At 38.7% G+C, this 17,155-nt stretch overlaps 1 protein-coding gene across 1 annotated transcript in view; it reads left to right on the top strand.

The window, feature by feature from the left end:
• The window catches only part of LOC132239341 (ADP-ribose glycohydrolase MACROD2-like), a 792,923-nt gene that overhangs the window by 596,435 nt on the left and 179,333 nt on the right, over nt 1-17,155 (top strand). Inside the window, exon 5 of the mRNA XM_059705503.1 lies at nt 13,454-13,495. Coding sequence (XP_059561486.1) covers nt 13,454-13,495 — 42 coding nt within the window. The remainder of the gene's footprint in view (nt 1-13,453; nt 13,496-17,155) is intronic.

The raw sequence follows: 17,155 nt of genomic DNA, 5'->3' as shown, positions 1-17,155 counted from the left end.
CTCCCCTCTTTTTTCTCATCCACATCACTCATTATCTTTCTGCCCATCAGTAAACAAATAATTTATTATATGCCTAGCCTACTATGTGGCCAAGGCTTCAATCACTACTGCATTTAAGATAGAGTTGTTATATTATGCCCGAGAGGCAAGTATTATGCAGAACAGTTGGAAGACAATATTAGCAAATAATCATGTATAGCATCAGTGTGGTCATAGCACCCAGGGATTTAGAGGCAAATACGTATGAGGACCAGGGTGTAGGGGTATATTTCATTAATAATGTGGTGCATTCAGTAATCTTTAAAGGTTCAGCAGGTACAGAGAAATGATTCCAAGTGTTGTGGAAGTGACATAGCAAAGAAGGGCAGTTCGGACAGGAGAATTTGAAAAGTAAGCAGGATACTTATATCCAGTTTGTGAATCCCTAAGAAATGCTGGTGCTAAGAGGAAGTCCTTGAGCTGAATGGTACTGTGACAGATCCTACATTTAAGGAGAATTAAGAATTAATTCTTATATTTAAAGGAATTAATTGAGTCCTGACTTAGAGTCCGGCCTTCCAACAATAATCCTATGGCATAGGTTCATCATCCACTTCTCATAGCAATCCTGAAAACATGGAGAATTGTTTAAAGCTACACTTTCTGCATATATATATATATATATATATATATATATATATATATATATATGATCTATTTACAGTAATAGTGCTAGAGCTTTTCTAAAGCTAGTGTGTCTACAGTCATATGGCATATCTACATGTTCTATTTTTTTTCATCTTCCAAACTACTCCATGGACATCAGTTTTCCCAAAACAATAATGATAAGAAGACAAAGCTTGAAGGCAATATTGGTGAAAATGGTGGTTAATATCTGAAATAGGTAACAAATGACAGATGAAGAACTCAATACATAGTCAAAATCATCTATATGTGGAGGGAAGCCACTGGGTTTATAATCACAAGAAATACTTTATATTCCATTACAACCACCTTAGAACTCTGTGACTTTGTGCATGTTGCTTACTAGTAACTTTGCTGTGCTTCAGTTTTGTCATGTGCAAACATAGGAATGAGCCAATTTCAAATAGTATGAATAACAATGTAAATGAATATTCACAGAGGCATGTAAACCAAGCATTATAAATTTTTAAATGTTTATTTCTTATTACCATTTTAAAAGGAGGTATTTCAACTTTGGGACCATCCTTTTAAAAATATATATGACTTTTTATTATCAACATAGTACAGATGTGTAGTAAAAAACAGATAATCAAAAAGAAGAAAATACAAACCATTCCTGTCCTATGGTCCAGAAATGAATTAGATTTTGTTGTTTATCCTTCAGGTGTTTTAAAATGGAAAATGCAAATATCCAGAAATGCAGTCGTATAACTTGTGTCACCACCAATGCTTAACATATTTTCCTATCATCATAAAGTCTTCCAAAACATAATTTTAACAGACCTAATGTTCACCCAAAACCATACTCTTGAATTGTAGAATTATTATTGAAAACTATTCTCTGTTTATATAAATAACACATAGATGAATAAATAGGTAAATACTGGCACACATTCATATTTTTTTAGAATACTCTTCTAAAAGTGGAATTGCTTTTTCAAAATGCATACAAAACCAAGATGCTTTTGATAGCACTTGACAAATCGGCTATTGTTTTTGCAGCACCATGGGTCGATGACATGTGCTGAATAGCTTCAGGGGTCTCCATTCACAGAGTCAAAAATATGAACACCAACATCTGTATTAAGTGACCTGAATATCGTAGTCCTTTCGGATTGTTATGACAGAATAGCATAGACTTGGTGTCTTATAAACAACAGAAATGCATTTCTCACAGTCTGGAGGCTGGAAGTGTGAGATCAGGGTGCCAGCATGATTGGGTTCTGGTGAGGATCCACTTCCTAGTTGTAGACAGTCATTTTCATTCTCCTTGTGTTCTCACCTGGTGAAAGAGAGAGCCCTCTCTGATACCTGTTATAAGGGCACTAATCCCGTTCATGACAGTTTCACCCTCATGAAGTAATCCCCTCCCAAAGGCTCCACCTCCTAATACCAACACATTAGGGATTAGGATTTCAACATATAAGTTTGAGGGGATACAAACATTCAGTTCATTGCAAAGGATTTCCACTCCCATGAGCAGTATGTGAGAGTTTACTTTTCCCCACTTCTCATAATGGGGCATATTACAGTTTATCCCTTTTATACATGAAATAAGGTAATTAATGAGTAACAAAGTATATTTTATTAATAGTATGGATTATCCTTTTTTCAGTTATTTATTTATTGTATCTCCAAATGTCTCATGTGAACTTGCTAATATATCCTTTGCATATTTTTGATTATTTCATCTTTTTCTTATTAATTTGTAAGAGCTCTTTGTATATAATGTTAGTAATATTTTCAAATATATGTTGCAAATAGATGCCTCATCTGTCATTTGTCTTTTTGACATTATTCTTTTATAACAAAACAATGAGGAAAGGTAGAAATAAAGACAAAAATATATAAAAGAAAATGTGGAAGGAAGGAAAGAAGGAAGGAAGGAAGGAAGGAAGGAAGGAAGGAAGGAAGGAAGGAAGGAAGGAAGGAAGGAAGGAAGGAAGGAAGGTTAAAAAAGAGAAAAATAAGAAACCCTTTTTATAAGAGAATAAAGTTGAAAACTAAAAACTCAGAAAAGATCTTGATTTGAATCCTCTGTACTTGATCCCATAGGAAATCACTTTATTTCTAAATGGAATTGTTCTGTGTTTTACAACTCAGATACTTTTTATGCAAGGCAATCTGCTTCCTGATTACCAGGTGTGGTTAAGAGGAAAAATGCCTCCTCTCATCTCCCCCCTCACTGAAGATGCCTTAGTTTGTGAATATGTTAGTTATATTGCAAAGGGAAAAATAAGATTGCAGATGGAATTAAGTTGCTGATTAGCTGACTTTAAGATAGGAATGTTATCCTGAATTATCTGAATGAGCAAAATGTAATTACAAGTCTTTAAAAATTGGAAGAGGGAGGCAGAAGAGGGTCAGAGGAAACATGACTGTGGAAGAATGTTCAGAGAGGAAACATTGCTGGCTTTGAAGCTGGAAAATGGGGGCCACAATCTAAGGAATGTGGGTGGCCTCTATTAGCTAGAAAGGCAAGAAAACAGGTTCTCTCCTAGATCCTCCAGAAAGGTATGCAGCATTGCCGACATCTTGATTTTAGTCCCATTAGGCCCATGTGGGACATTTGATCTATAAGATAAAAATTTATGTTGTTTTAAGCGACTAAGTATGTAGAAATATGTTACAGCAGCACCAATAAACAAATACACAAATTGTTCTTAAGTAAGTATAAAAAATGCAAGATAAACTGCTTATACAGTCTGAATTGTACATATGTTTTCCAATGACACATTCACTGTGTAGAAAAAAACTACAAAGAAAATGCATTCAGAGTTTTCTTTAATTGTGAATATTTAAAGGGATTTGGCATATTTGTGCACATTTCTACACTTTAATGTGTGGATTACATTGATGTTTAGAATTATATAAGATGTGCTTTCTGTAATGTCACATGAATCAGTTGACTGCCTTCTTAGGAAATGCGTGTGAACCATTTCCACATGATGGGCCTCAAAGCTATGTACACATTGTGCCTTCCATGAAAATTTGGTGAAGTGTTTCTGTAACCAAGCAACCTGAATACAGAAACAAGCAGCAGGTATAGACAGAAAGCAATCTGTCCCTTCAAAATCGAGGAATATATAATGTGTGTAGCAAATGCTGATAAACAGCAGAACAAATAAAGACCTAGAGACAGGAGCATTCATTGACTAAGCAGTTTGATCTAGTTAGGAAATTCTGAAAAAAGAAAAAAAAGACAAGATAAAATGCTGCTTGGAGAAGGGAGAATGCCCTGAGAATCTAAACAGAGACCCCTGCTGGGTCCTTCTAAAAGACCCTTCAAACATTCTGGTTTCAGTTCTATAGTTGAAAATTTTGAGGCAAATGAAGGGAGGAAGAATTAATTTTGAGGAATACTATGTGAATTAAATAATTCCTAATAAGACACAGAAGTAAGAATAAAGATAAAAATAAAAAAGCAAATGAAAGTCCTCCCACTTATATTGCACGATATGCGTAGACCTAACTTCCACTCTTGGCCACATGTCCTTGAAGAGTTATCTCCTTTACTTGCCATTCATTCCATAATCCACAGCAATCCTGTCATTCTCGCCACCTTGCTACCACTCTGTCCTCATTGAGGTTATAGGAACCTCTTTTATGGGTGGAGCATAGTTATTGAAACCAGTGCATATTTGATCACATGACTTGACATGACCCTTTGCAGCCTTTAACTTACCTAAATGGACAGCCTTTATCCTGTTGACCATGCTCTTTCACTTCTCTTCCTACAATTGCTCTCTGGTATTCTCACCTGCACACAGGTCATCTCCAGCTGGGAGTCCCTCAGGCATCTCCAATTCAACACCTCTGAAACTAAATTCAAAATCTCCCCCTACCCCAACCTCCTCCTCCTGAACCCCATGTTGGCCAAGCCAGAAGTGGCAGAACCATGCAATGTCCTAAGAAGTACCTTTTATTGGTTGATTGATTTATAAATCAATGAGATTTGAGTGTTCTTCTCCGCCAACGACCAGTTGAGGCGGGGGGGGGGGGGGGCGGGCGGGGGGGGAGGGGGGGTGCTGGTATCTGGCTTTGGATTCTTAAAAAATTTTCTATAGCCCTGTCAATTACCTTGCATAAAGTGAATTTAGCAAATGTTAGATTTAGTGAGTCCAGGTTTTCAACTAATGGCAGGAGGATCCCTGCTCTGAGAGGACTTCTTTGCTTGGCATTTCTGCTTTGTCAAGTTTGACAAGAAGCCATAAGAATAGCAACATCTTCCTTACTTCAGAGAAATCCTAAAAAGCTTGGAGCACTTTATTTTTATGAATATTTCCTTTCTCTACAAATGCAAGTTGCTGCTAGAAACCTTTGGTAATGAATTATTTAAACAAAAAACAAACAGACTACAGAAGAAGCCTGTGGTATGAAATTAAACCTTAAGAGAAAGAAGGATTTGGGAGCACGTGAAATAAAAGCCACAAGATCACTATAATTATTTTTTGGCAGGCCTGCCCATATGTGTGGCTGTCCCTGAAATTTTGACAGGAAATTGTATGATCTATTTCAGGTGCCTGTCCTTTTATTTTCTTGGAAGTGGAGAGCCTGCCTTAAGAGCCCACGTGGGTAACTTTCTCTCCTTCAAAACACACTCTTTTTCCCTGCAACCTACAGGTCCCTTTAAGCTATTCTTTATCCATGTACCTGTCCCTCGGCCAATCTAAGGGTCCTTGGCGTGGCCCCTGATAACCGCACCAGTAAGCTGCATGGTAGCTGGGTGACTTCAAGCACAGAAGAAAATATATACTATCTTATGGAGAGAATAACTTCTTCAATCCCAGGAATTGTGTGATGTGGGCATACCCTTACCAGCATTAATGTTGGTTATAAATCACAAGCTAGCCCAGCTTCGATAACAAACAGTGGGGCATCTACTGTTTCTAGAAGATTCTCCTCCAACACATAAATATCAGCTTGCTTATTTATTTATTTATTTATTTATTTATTTATTTATCTATTTATTTATTTTAGAAAATTTCATACTGACCTTTTAAAGATATCTTTTGGGGGGGAGGGGCAGGGTGCAGTAAAGAAAGAAACTTTATTCAGTGCAAAATAGTTCAACAATTCTGATACAAGCCGGCTATTTTTAGACCAGTCTCAAACTTTCAGTAGGTAAAGGACTAAGACAAACCCGAGTCATGGCAAAATCCATGGTATATTTTGTTTTACAAAGAAGTAAAAGACTATTTCTTATTGGGAAATGAGATACTGCTCTAAAGGATGGGTATCTTTAAGACAACAAATTTTCATATTAACTCTTTCATAAAAGAAGGTGAAGTAGCTGTTATATACTTCAAAGTGCATTAGATACTTCCTTATGAAGGGTTTCTGAAGTGTATGAAGCTAGCTGTTACTGGAAAATGGTTATTCATAGGAAATTAGTCAGTTTTCACATTTATTTTTAAAATAAGAATTATAACAATTTCAGTTATACCTAAGATGGGTACCTACACAAAGCGCAGTATGTACCAGATACTGTGTTTATATTATTTATATTGTTGAGACTATTACAGACATCCCTCATCTCCCCACCACCACCTCCACCCAGCACCTGCCACCCCTCCCTCTGGCCATCACCACACACTGTTGTCGGTGGGCTATGCATATAGTTCTATCTCTTCACCTTCTTTCACAAGTTTTTGATCAAAATAAGAACTTCATTTATATTTGCACATTTTGTGCAGAACTCAACAGGGTAATCTAACAGTGGTGCTGTGAATAAAAAGAGCCTCAATTAATGAAATTAACATCAAAGAGGCGTTAATGATGTTAAGATGAAATAGAGCTTTTAGCTTTTGGGTGGTCTCTGCCTAGGAAGGGAAGGTATTTCCTGGAATTGGATTTCTGAACAAACAGAACAATATCATCTGATGGACTGCTCTGTATTTTGAAATGATATCTGCATCACTTTGGCTAAGAACCTTTTGTTTTATTTTTGTGCTCTAAAAAATAAGTAGGATGCTTGAAGAACTGTTAAAAAGGGCAGTGGCTCTGTGCCCATCCTCCATCAGTTTCCTAACTGCTCCAATTTTTGAATGGCATGATTTCCTGCATATAATGGCTAGCATCTTCTATTATATATTTTCTCTTTGGCTCTTTGTTTAGTTAGAAAAAGAAATTATTTTTCTTTTTCTAGAAATGTGTTGCATAAATATGGCTCAAGTAAACACATTATATAAAATAATGTTGAACTAAAGTGGATTTCATTAACAAGTAATAGCACATTAGATGCTTTGCAGACCAAAAATATTCTATGCTTATTTTTAATGCAAATAATACAATATGTTTTGTAGATTTTTAGTAAATTTGTATCATAAAAATGTTATCTCTCAAAAGATAGCATGTTATTCTTCTGTTCAAAGTTGCTTAATTTTCAAGATAAAGTTTAAATGATTCAATCTGGGGCATTAATCAGGATTCTACAGAGAAATAGGACCAAGAGCATATATATATAGATATATTAGATAGGTAGACAGATAGATAGATAAATAGATAGATAGGTAGATAGATGGTAGATAGATAGATAGATAGATAGATAGATAGATAGATATACTATTTAGTAAAAGCATAATATGCAAATCAAACAAATGGGGGAACAACTGGTCGCTATGATGCACACTGACCACCAGGGGGCATATGCTCAATGCAGGAGCTGCCCCCAGCCTGCAGGCCCCATGCCAGCCAAGGTGGGTGCCAGGGGGCCCCCCAGATCACCCCGCCGGTCGCCCCTGATCACCAACCAGGCCTAGGGACCCTACCCATGCATGAATTTCATGCATCAGGCCTCTAGTTTATTAGAAAGAATTTTGCTTATACAATTATGAAGGCTGACAAGTCCCAAAATCTGTAGTTGGCTATCTAGAGATCCATATGTGATGAATGTAGTTTTAGTAGGCATCTAAAGACCTAAGCACCAGGAGATCGAATTATATAGTTTCTATCCAAATGCCTGCAGGCTTGAGACCCAGGAGGACCAGGTGTTTCAATATGAGTCAAAGGCAAGAAAACTCTGGTGTCCCAGCACAAAGGAACTCTAGCAGAAGTTTACTCAGTCTACTGATTAAATGTTAATTTCAACCAGAAACATCCTCACAGACATGCTCAGAAGAATGTTTGTCAAATGTCTTGGCCCCCCATGACCGGGTACCTCATGACCTAGTCATGTTGATACATAAAATTAACCATCATACTCAGCATGGAAGATCCTTCATTATCTAGTCGGAACAGATTAGTTTATCCTTAGTTTCTCCTATAACTCCCCTCTCCAGTCATTCAGAACTTGTTTTATTTCCTTAAAAGCATCTTGACTATTTATATCCATGTTTTTTTACAGCTGCCTTTCCCTCTTCTTGAGTGTAATTACCCTTGTCTTAGGTTGGGTCCCCACAGAAGTAGATCTGAAACAATAATTCAAGTGGGAGTCATTTATTTGGGACATGATCCCAGGAAATACCATCAGAGGAATGGGGAAGGGAGACAGGAAATTGAAGAAGGCAGGAATGTTAAGTTATAAGCACATTACTACTGGACAACTGGGGCTCATTTCCAATGCTGAGAAGGAGACTCGGACACAGTATAGAGCATGCTTCTGAATTAGCCCACCAAGAAGCAAGGGAGCTGGAGTACTTATATGCAACTCTTGTCAGTTGTTTACAAAAGAACTAGTGGCCCGGTGCACGGATTTGTGCACATTGAAAGGAAAATAATTAGAAGAAATATTTTAATATTGCTATTTGCCCTTTCTCTGTAATGGAAGTGTCAGAGCCACCACTAGTTGCCGTCTGTGGGGCAATTGGCAGGGTGTTGGGCCTCCTGTTGCACCTACCTTGGCCTGGCAACACCTGGTCACCTGCTTCACTATCCCACCATAGTCCCGCTCTACTCAGGACCCATCAGGGCCAGCAGTGCCTCCACTGCCACCTGCTGCTAGCTCTTTGTTGCCGACACCCGCCATGTTCTGTGCCGCCCCCTGGTGGTCGGCGCACGTCATAGAGAGCGGCCGAATTCTTAGTCAAACTCCTGGTTGAGGGGACAATTTGCATATTAGGCTTTTATTATATAGGATGCCCTCTAGGGTGTGAAAATTCCCTTATATTTCTTGAGTGGATGCAAACAAATCAGAGAAAAACCTCAGACAAAGAGACCTAGGGGCTGGCAGCTGGATGTTAGACTGGCAATCACTGAAGCATCAAGGAACATGGAGGAATAGGCAGAGCATCCACTTTTGCTGGGAATCTACTGCAGCCTTTCCCCCCTAGTGAATTCTCACCAATTAGGATTCCGTGTAAGTCTCACCTCTTCTGGAAAGCCTTCACAGACTTTCTCTCTGACTTAGCGGCCACATGTCTGTTTCTCAGTAGAACCTCTGCATACCTGCACCAGAGACTCTGTTACTTTCTCTTCTGATTATTGTTTTAATTTTCTGTATCACCCACTTCTTTGGGAGCTCTTTGAAGGAAGGAATTGTAAACCCATTGCTTCAGGGCCTTGCATAGTTCTGGCATGTGGTGTTGCTCCATAAATGGTTGTTTAGGTAGTAAAAGTAGTATAATAATGACATCGTAATAGTGAAAGCCAGTATTTATTGAATGCTTATTCTGTGTAAACACTGCACATGTATTACCAACTCTAGAATATTAGTACCTTTATTATGCCTATTTTCCTGATGAGGAGCTAAAGTATATAGGTTTACAGAATTTGCCCAAGATTATACAGCTATTTATAGTTGGGCCTGGAAGTAAGTCCAAACAGTCTGAGTCCAGGTTCTGGATACATACTTAACTACTATAAGTATAAATTAGTGAATGACTGGAAGGAATGAATGAATGAAAGAAATCACCAAATCTTATTCTTCAACACAGTAGGCTAATTCTGGGGATGATGCTGTTAGAACAGTCTATAAAGTTGAAATGTTTGCTCTGATGTCACATTTTCTAAGAACCCTTCCAAGTAGTCCACTAGAAGCATCTATCCCTTCTCTGACACCTTTCATAATGGCACTGACAACTCACTACCATATGTTCAGATGTATCTTCATGTTCTAGTTTTCTTACTAATGATGTTTCTAGACAACTGCTTAAGAGTCTGATTCATCAGGTGTTTTTTGTTTCCACAAGCACAAAGCCTTGCACACAACAGACTACCAATGAGTGTTTTCCAGGTAGACTATTGGATACATGGGTGACAAGCAAACAAATATTGGACTCTTCCATTATCTTTTCCTAGAAACTGTAGAGACTCATTCTCACCCCACTCTGAGGTTCCAGGGAGTCTGTCGTCATAGAGATTTTAGATGGTTCTGAAAACAGAATTCTGTGTAAATATAGTAAGTTCAGGGAAGAATCTGTGAAGAGTTTTCTTTATAACATTTTGATAATCATTTAGTTAGAAAATTATATTTCTAAGAAATAGGTATTCTTTCTCCCAAAACTGTATTTATAGGAAGAATTAAAGAAAGAAATTGTATAGAAAATCGCTAATGTTTCCAACAGCTGAACAAAAGATTTACCTTTTTAAAAGCTAATGATGGTTATCATGAATTACCTTTCTAATACCTCAAATTAAATACATTTTCCATTTCCACTGACTAATATACCTCTAATCTTTATTTATAATTAACACTAAGAAGAGTGCCATATTGAATAAATGTGGCTAAAAATTACTATATTATAAAACACAACCAGAAGGAAGTTGCAAATCTTTACTGAGTCCTCATTATTTTCTGACCATCACATAGATACATTTTGTCCTAATATATAGGAGCAACATAGGAAATAACAGAAATTTAATCCAGTGAAAAATTTCTTTATTGATTTCAATGTATAAAATTAATTACATTAGGTACCACAGAATACAAAGGAACATAACACATGGTCTTTACCTTTGCAGAACTTGTGATATAGAGATGAATATTTGGAAGATAGATATATTAACTAGTAACTAGAATTTGGTGGTAATAATAGCTAATATTTGGCACTTGACAATGTTTCAGTAGCAGTCCTAATGCTTTATGTGGCATTATCTCATTGAATTTTTAGAGCTCTATAAAGGAGGCAGTATTATTTCCCACTTTATAGTTGACCAAGGGCCCGGTGCACGAAATTCGTGCACTGGGTGTGTGTGGGGGGGAGTGTCCCTCAGCCCAGCCTGCCCCCTCTCACATACTGGGAGCCCTCAGGCGTTGACCCCCATCACCCTCCAATCGCAGGATCGGCCCCTTGCCCAGGCCTGACGCCTCTGGCTGAGGCGTCCGGCTCAGGCAGCGGGGACCCGCAGCTGCAGCGGCCCCGCGATCGTGGGCTCCGCTTTAGGCCCAGGCAAGGGACCCCTAGCTCCTGGGACTGCCAGCTTCGACGGTGCCCAGCTCCCATCGCTGGCTCCACCCCTACTTCCTGCTATCACTGGCCAGGGCGGCAAAGGCGCCTGATTCTCCGATCAGGGCTGGGGGGCAGGGCAAAGGCGGCCCTGAGGCCGCCTTTGCCCTGCCCCCCAGCTCTTAGCTCCCCCCTGGGTTTCCGATCACTGTCAGTGGCAGGGGGCTTCTTCCTGCTTTCCCTTTCGCCTCCCTGCATTGTGCCTACATATGCAAATTAACCGCCATCTTGTTGGCAATCATAGTTGGCAGTTAATTTGCATATAGCCCTGATTAGCCAATGAAAAGGGTATCGTTGTACGCCAATTACCATTTTTCTCTTTTATTAGATAGGATGAGCCTGAAACTCAGGAAGGTTTGGTAACTTCTCCAAGATCACATGCCTAGAGAATGTGTGGGTGGAGGAACCTGTATGCAGACATAAACCCAAAGGTCCTTAACATTCATATGTTGACAGCAATAAAATATGTCAAAGGGAATATTATTCATTCAAACTTGGTTTGAGCAAATGTTAGGACACCTCAGCCTTGTCCTTAAAGGATGAGAGTGGAGGAATGGAGCAGACCCTTGCTTCCAAGACTGAGGCAGGTAAAGGAAGCTAAAGGAGTCCCTGAGAAAATAGAGAAGATTCAGGTGTTGTCAAGTATGTAGGTGCCAGCATGGACGGAACAGGGGTGGTGAAATGGGGAAAACTGGTTGGAACCAGATATCTTGGCCTTGAGTGTTACCCCCCAAAAGCCTAGACTTTTCTCATTAAGCAAAAAAGAGTCACTGAAAGGTTGTGAACCAGATCAGAATTGTATTTTAAGATTGATTTGGCAGCTACATGTAAAAGGAATTGGAGTCAGGAGTGGCAAGAACAGAGGGCCAGTTTGGAAATCATAATCCAGGTAGGGCAAATGGCACTGATAGTCTGAATGTGGGTTGCAGTATGTGAGTAGAAAGGAGGAAACATGGAAATAGACAGTATTTGGCACTGACTAGATGTGAGGAATACATAAGAACAACACAAAAGTTCAAAACAGCAAATATGTCATCCAGAGTACAGAGGAAGCACATGTCCTTATCCAGTTGAAGGGGTTGCCTGGGCACGGAGAGGAGGGGAGTAAAACGGGAGTGGTGACTCTGGTGGGGCATGTGAAAGCACAGCGTTAAAGGCTGGGACTTAGATGTGTAGCAGTCAGGGCTTGGTCACTATGTTGTACTACAACCCAGTGGTGAGCCCACATTTCTCAGATATTTGAGGTGAGCAGGCATATCTTACTAAATGCAGAAAAGGTGGTATGTAAAGTCTGTGAGTTTTATTTTTTAGGAACTGAAATTATTTAAGTGAGCATGCATAACTTTTACAACAAATTATTGCATATAAAGCTTGTTATAAATATATGACAATTTTTTAAAGAAATAGAAACCCCAGCCCTAACTGGTTTGGCTCAGTGGATAGAGCGTCGCGTGCGGACGGAAAGGTCCCAGTTTCAATTCCGGTCAAGGGCATGTACCTTGCTTGCGGGCACATCCCCAGTAGGAGGTGTGCAGGAGGCAGCTGATCGATGTTCTCTCCCATCAATGTTTCTAACTCTCTATCCCTTTCCCTTCCTTTCTGTAAAAAATCAATAAAATATATATTTTTTTAAAAAAGATAAACCCCAGGTGCTCTAATGTGTGTACTTTCTTCTTAATTTACCTGATAATATAAGACAGTAAAAATGCATGATGTATCATTCTCTTTTCCTCTTTTTTTAAACAGAATAATGCATATTGGAAAGGGATAGTAATAAATTATTTATTACATATACATTGCCAAAATATTTATTTAATTAAAAGCAAAATACTAAATATACATGTAATCCCACAAATGACCAAAATTAAACTGCCATAGTTTTTACCATTCTCAGTCTTTACTTACATGCAAAACTAATTTTTGCATGTTGTAATGATGTATTAGAATAAATGTATATGTTTCTAAGGTAGAGTTTGGGTAGTGTTTTTTTATCTTTATTGTTGAAAGTATTACATATGTCACCTTTTTTCCCCCATTGACCCTCTCCATCCCACCCCCTATCAAGGCTTCACCACCCTATTGTCTGTGTCCATGGGTTGTGCATGGATGCATACAAGTTCTTTGGTTAATCTCTTCTCATCACCCAGCCTTCCCCACCTTCCCTCTGATATTTGTCAGTCGGTTCCATGCTTCTATGTCTCTGGATCCATTTTGTTCATCAGTTTATTTTGTTCATTAGATTCCACATATGAGTAAGATCATATGATACTGGTATCATCCTCTTTTTTACTAAGTTTTTTTCTTTTTCTTTTTTTAATTAATCAATTGGAGAATTCAAGTGCTTCTGGCTTTCATATGAATTTTTCTTTATCTTTTTTTAATAGGTGATAATGAAGAAGAAGATGTTGACATGAAAGAAGATTCAGGTATTAAATTTATAAATTTATTCTTAGAGGAAGGGAAAAAATCATCCTATTGATTATGTACATTTTACTTTTTTTAAGAAAAGACAAAATAAGGTTTATGAAATGTATGTTCAAGATCATAAGATAAAGTAGTTTTGTTAACTCTTATGGCTAATATAGCTACTATATTTAAGCATTAAATTTTACTTTGAGATTCCTGAGTTAAGGTAAAAATGAAAAATAAGGTTGCAGTTAATAGAGCTGTGTAACATGTCACCCCCATAACTTGATGGCTAAAACACTCACTCATTGTGCCCATATTTTCAGTGGACCAATAATTCAGACCGAACATAGCAAGAGTGACTTGATAATCCTCCTTCACAGTCCTGAGGCCTCAGCAGAAAAACTCAACATCTCTGGGCTGAAATATTCTGAAGATTCCCTCACACACATGCTTGGCTGGTGATTAATATTGGCTATCAGCTGAAACCTTAGCCGGGGCAGTTTTCTGAAACACCTATGCATGGCCTCTTTATGTTGGTTGGGCTTCCTCATAGCATGGCTGCCAGGTTCCAAAGTGGTTTATAGAGAGAGTGAGCAAGCCAGAGGGAGCTTAGCTCTTTATAGAACTCAGCCTCAGGAGAACTGTAGCATCAATTCTACTGAACTTTTTTCGGAACAGTCAGTCAATTCACCTAGGCTTAAGGAAAGAGAAAATAGACTCAATCTCTTAATGAGGAGCAGTGAGGTTCTGCAAAGCATGTAGGACCTGAAATGTTGCTGTGGGCATTTTTGGAAAATACATTTGGTACATGTAATATATTGCTCTCATTATCAGAAATTAAGATGCCTGCCAACTCCTCCAGAAAGACTAGTGTTTGATGAGAGAAATCTAGTGGCGAAAAGCATAGGCTCTGGACTGAGGTAGCCACTCAGTCTGTGCCTGATAATGAATGCATGAATCAACAGGCCTGAATTCGATTCTGGTTCCATCACTTTTTTACTTTGGGCAACTGTCTTTTCTCTATAATCTCAGTGTATACCTCTGGGGGCAATAACTCACCGTATAGTCTTATTTGAGGGATTACATTATATCAAGTCCAAAATGTGTCTTGGAGCATAATAAACACTCAATAAATTATTACTTTTCTCTATTTCATTCTAACAAATACTGAAAGGGTATAGGACTTAATTCTATGGTATAAGTTCCCGATTCCGATGGCTACCCTACTCAAGGCATGAATTAAATCCAAATTTCAAAATGAAAATAGATATCTTAGCGGTTCTAATTTTTGTGTAACTTCTATTCAATTTCATAACTGACTACAAATTACTGACAGCCTTAGTCTGAGCAGTTCCATTAACAGGGAATTCTTTAAATTATGAGGCAACCAATCTCATTAGGTAAAGTTTGGTTAAAATTGTCCTTCTCCTTGTTAAATCAAATTTACCTCCCTTCCCTGATCTCTGACTATCTTCCTGGAGAAATAACACCGGTTCCTTTTCTTCCTAACAGTTCATTGGAACATTGATCATTGCTTCTATCTATTCTTCTTCAGTCGGAACACGTCTGATTTCTAAAGTTCCCCTGGTCTCCTCAGGGCAATATTCAGAGGGTCCTAGAAGCAGAGGGACAGTCTAGACTTCGGGAGCAGGAAAGAACTAGGTGGATGGGGCATGGTAGCAGCAGCTGTCAGTTTCCTACCTGTGTCCCCTTGACACTCACTGTCACTTTCCAACTTCAACAGCTTTCTGAGGAAAAGTTCTTGTGACTCTCAGCTGAGTACTTTTCTCTGCTCATGAAAGCAAACTCAAAATACCAGGAGATTAATTTCTCTGGAGCAACCCTCAATCAAGGATAGTCATGAGTTGATCAGCCCCCCTGTAGGACATATCAGAGGCATGTTCTTCTCCAGCACTGTTCAGTAGAAATATAATGCAAGTCTCAAATGCGAGCCTCAGGTATAATTTCAGATATTCTAGTAGTCACAATGAAAAAAAAAAAGAGGATTTAATTGAATAATATTTTAATAATTGTTATATAACATCATATATATAAAACATAATTTCAATATATAAACAATATAAAAATTAGTCAGACATTTTTCTTCTTTTCATCCTATGTTTTTGAAATTTGTTTGCATTTTACACTCACATCTCAATTCAGACTAGCCACCTTTCAAGTGCTCCTGGGCAGTATGTGGTGTTGGACAGTAAGATTCTGTATCATGGCCCAGAGTCCCCAGGAGAACTGAGCCCTGATTGTTTACTGTGGAACTTGCTCATTAGCACACCCAGCGTTGGCTGCCTTTCCTTTTCTGTTTCACTTCCCTACTCTGGTGTTTCCTGGGATAATCTCTCTAAGTACTAACATTCAAACCTTTGTCTCAGTGCCTTATTTCTGAGACAATCCAAACTCAAACAAGACTCTGCTTGCCTTTTGTAAAACACAAAGGCCAAGATAAAATTTAAATTAAAGTGTCAATTCATATCCCCATGCAGGATGTCTCATTATTAAAAAAAAAAAAAAAAAGGAAACAACTTATGTTGAAAAATGACTTTACGTGGTCACCTTGTTTTGGCTTGCATTCATGAATTTAACGTTAATGTTTGCTATTCTCATCTAGCCTGCCCACATAAAGTATCCTTGGAAAATCCTTCAATATTCCCAGCAAAGGAGTATTGTCCTTTTAGCTAGCCAGCATCAAGACCGTATTTTGCTAAGGATCATTTGCCTAAGTGCCATAAGCATACATTTCTAGGCAAAGGGAGTTGTCTTCTTAATGAGATGCAGATAGCTGTCCAAACCACTGAGTGATTTGGAGGAACTCATTAGTAATGCTAATGAAGAGCCCGCTAGGATGGAGTCAGCACTTGCAGTTTGGAGTCCTTAATTGGATCACCATGTCTGATTTTAGTCCCACCACGTTTCCTGGGGGTTTTGTCTCCAGCAGCTGGGCGCAGCTGTTCAAGGGTGCAGGCAAAATGGACTTTGGAAGCTGCTCTCCATTTCCTAGTATCTATGATTGCTGAAATCATGGGTGATTTCTGTGCTGGATGGTTCCATGGGGTGCCAGCTGGGCTTGCCAGACATTGGTGAACAGGCCGGCTTCAGTTGAGATCGCACATTTGGGCATGTTGGTCTCCAAGATGGGTCTGAACAAATTTCCCAAGACCATTAGCTGCTGCTTCCCCTCTACCATGCATCACCTCTTCTTCTCATATAAGTAGAAATGCTGGAGGGACTTTTTAAGAATGGAATTAATGAAAATGATAGGCTACTTGAGTGAAGCAACCAGCCAACAAATGCTAGTAGATAATAGTGAACAATAATTTGAATACAAAAAGCCAGTGGGGTGCTGGTAAACTGGCTCTCTGGGTAGAAGAAGCCCCAATGTGAAGGGTTTGCAGATTTCGTGATGAAATACACCTACTTGGTATTGTTAAATCTACCAAGCATGAGGTTGATGCATGTCAGAGTTGAGGAGAGATGGGTACAATAAGCTGGTGTGAGCTGGTTCAAGTCAGCCCCAGCATACCTCTGCTGAGTCATATTTTAATTGAACATGTACCTTGTACCAATCCCTCAACATACATGAACTCATTTAAGATACACAACAACTCTAGGAGGTCGGGAATGTTATTACAGAGGCTTAAGAAGGATTGGTTCCTTGCTTAAAT

The sequence above is a fragment of the Myotis daubentonii genome, chromosome 8 (assembly GCF_963259705.1).
Source record: "Myotis daubentonii chromosome 8, mMyoDau2.1, whole genome shotgun sequence".
Classification (NCBI taxonomy): domain Eukaryota; kingdom Metazoa; phylum Chordata; class Mammalia; order Chiroptera; family Vespertilionidae; genus Myotis; species Myotis daubentonii.
This window is presented reverse-complemented; position numbering and strand designations above follow the sequence as displayed.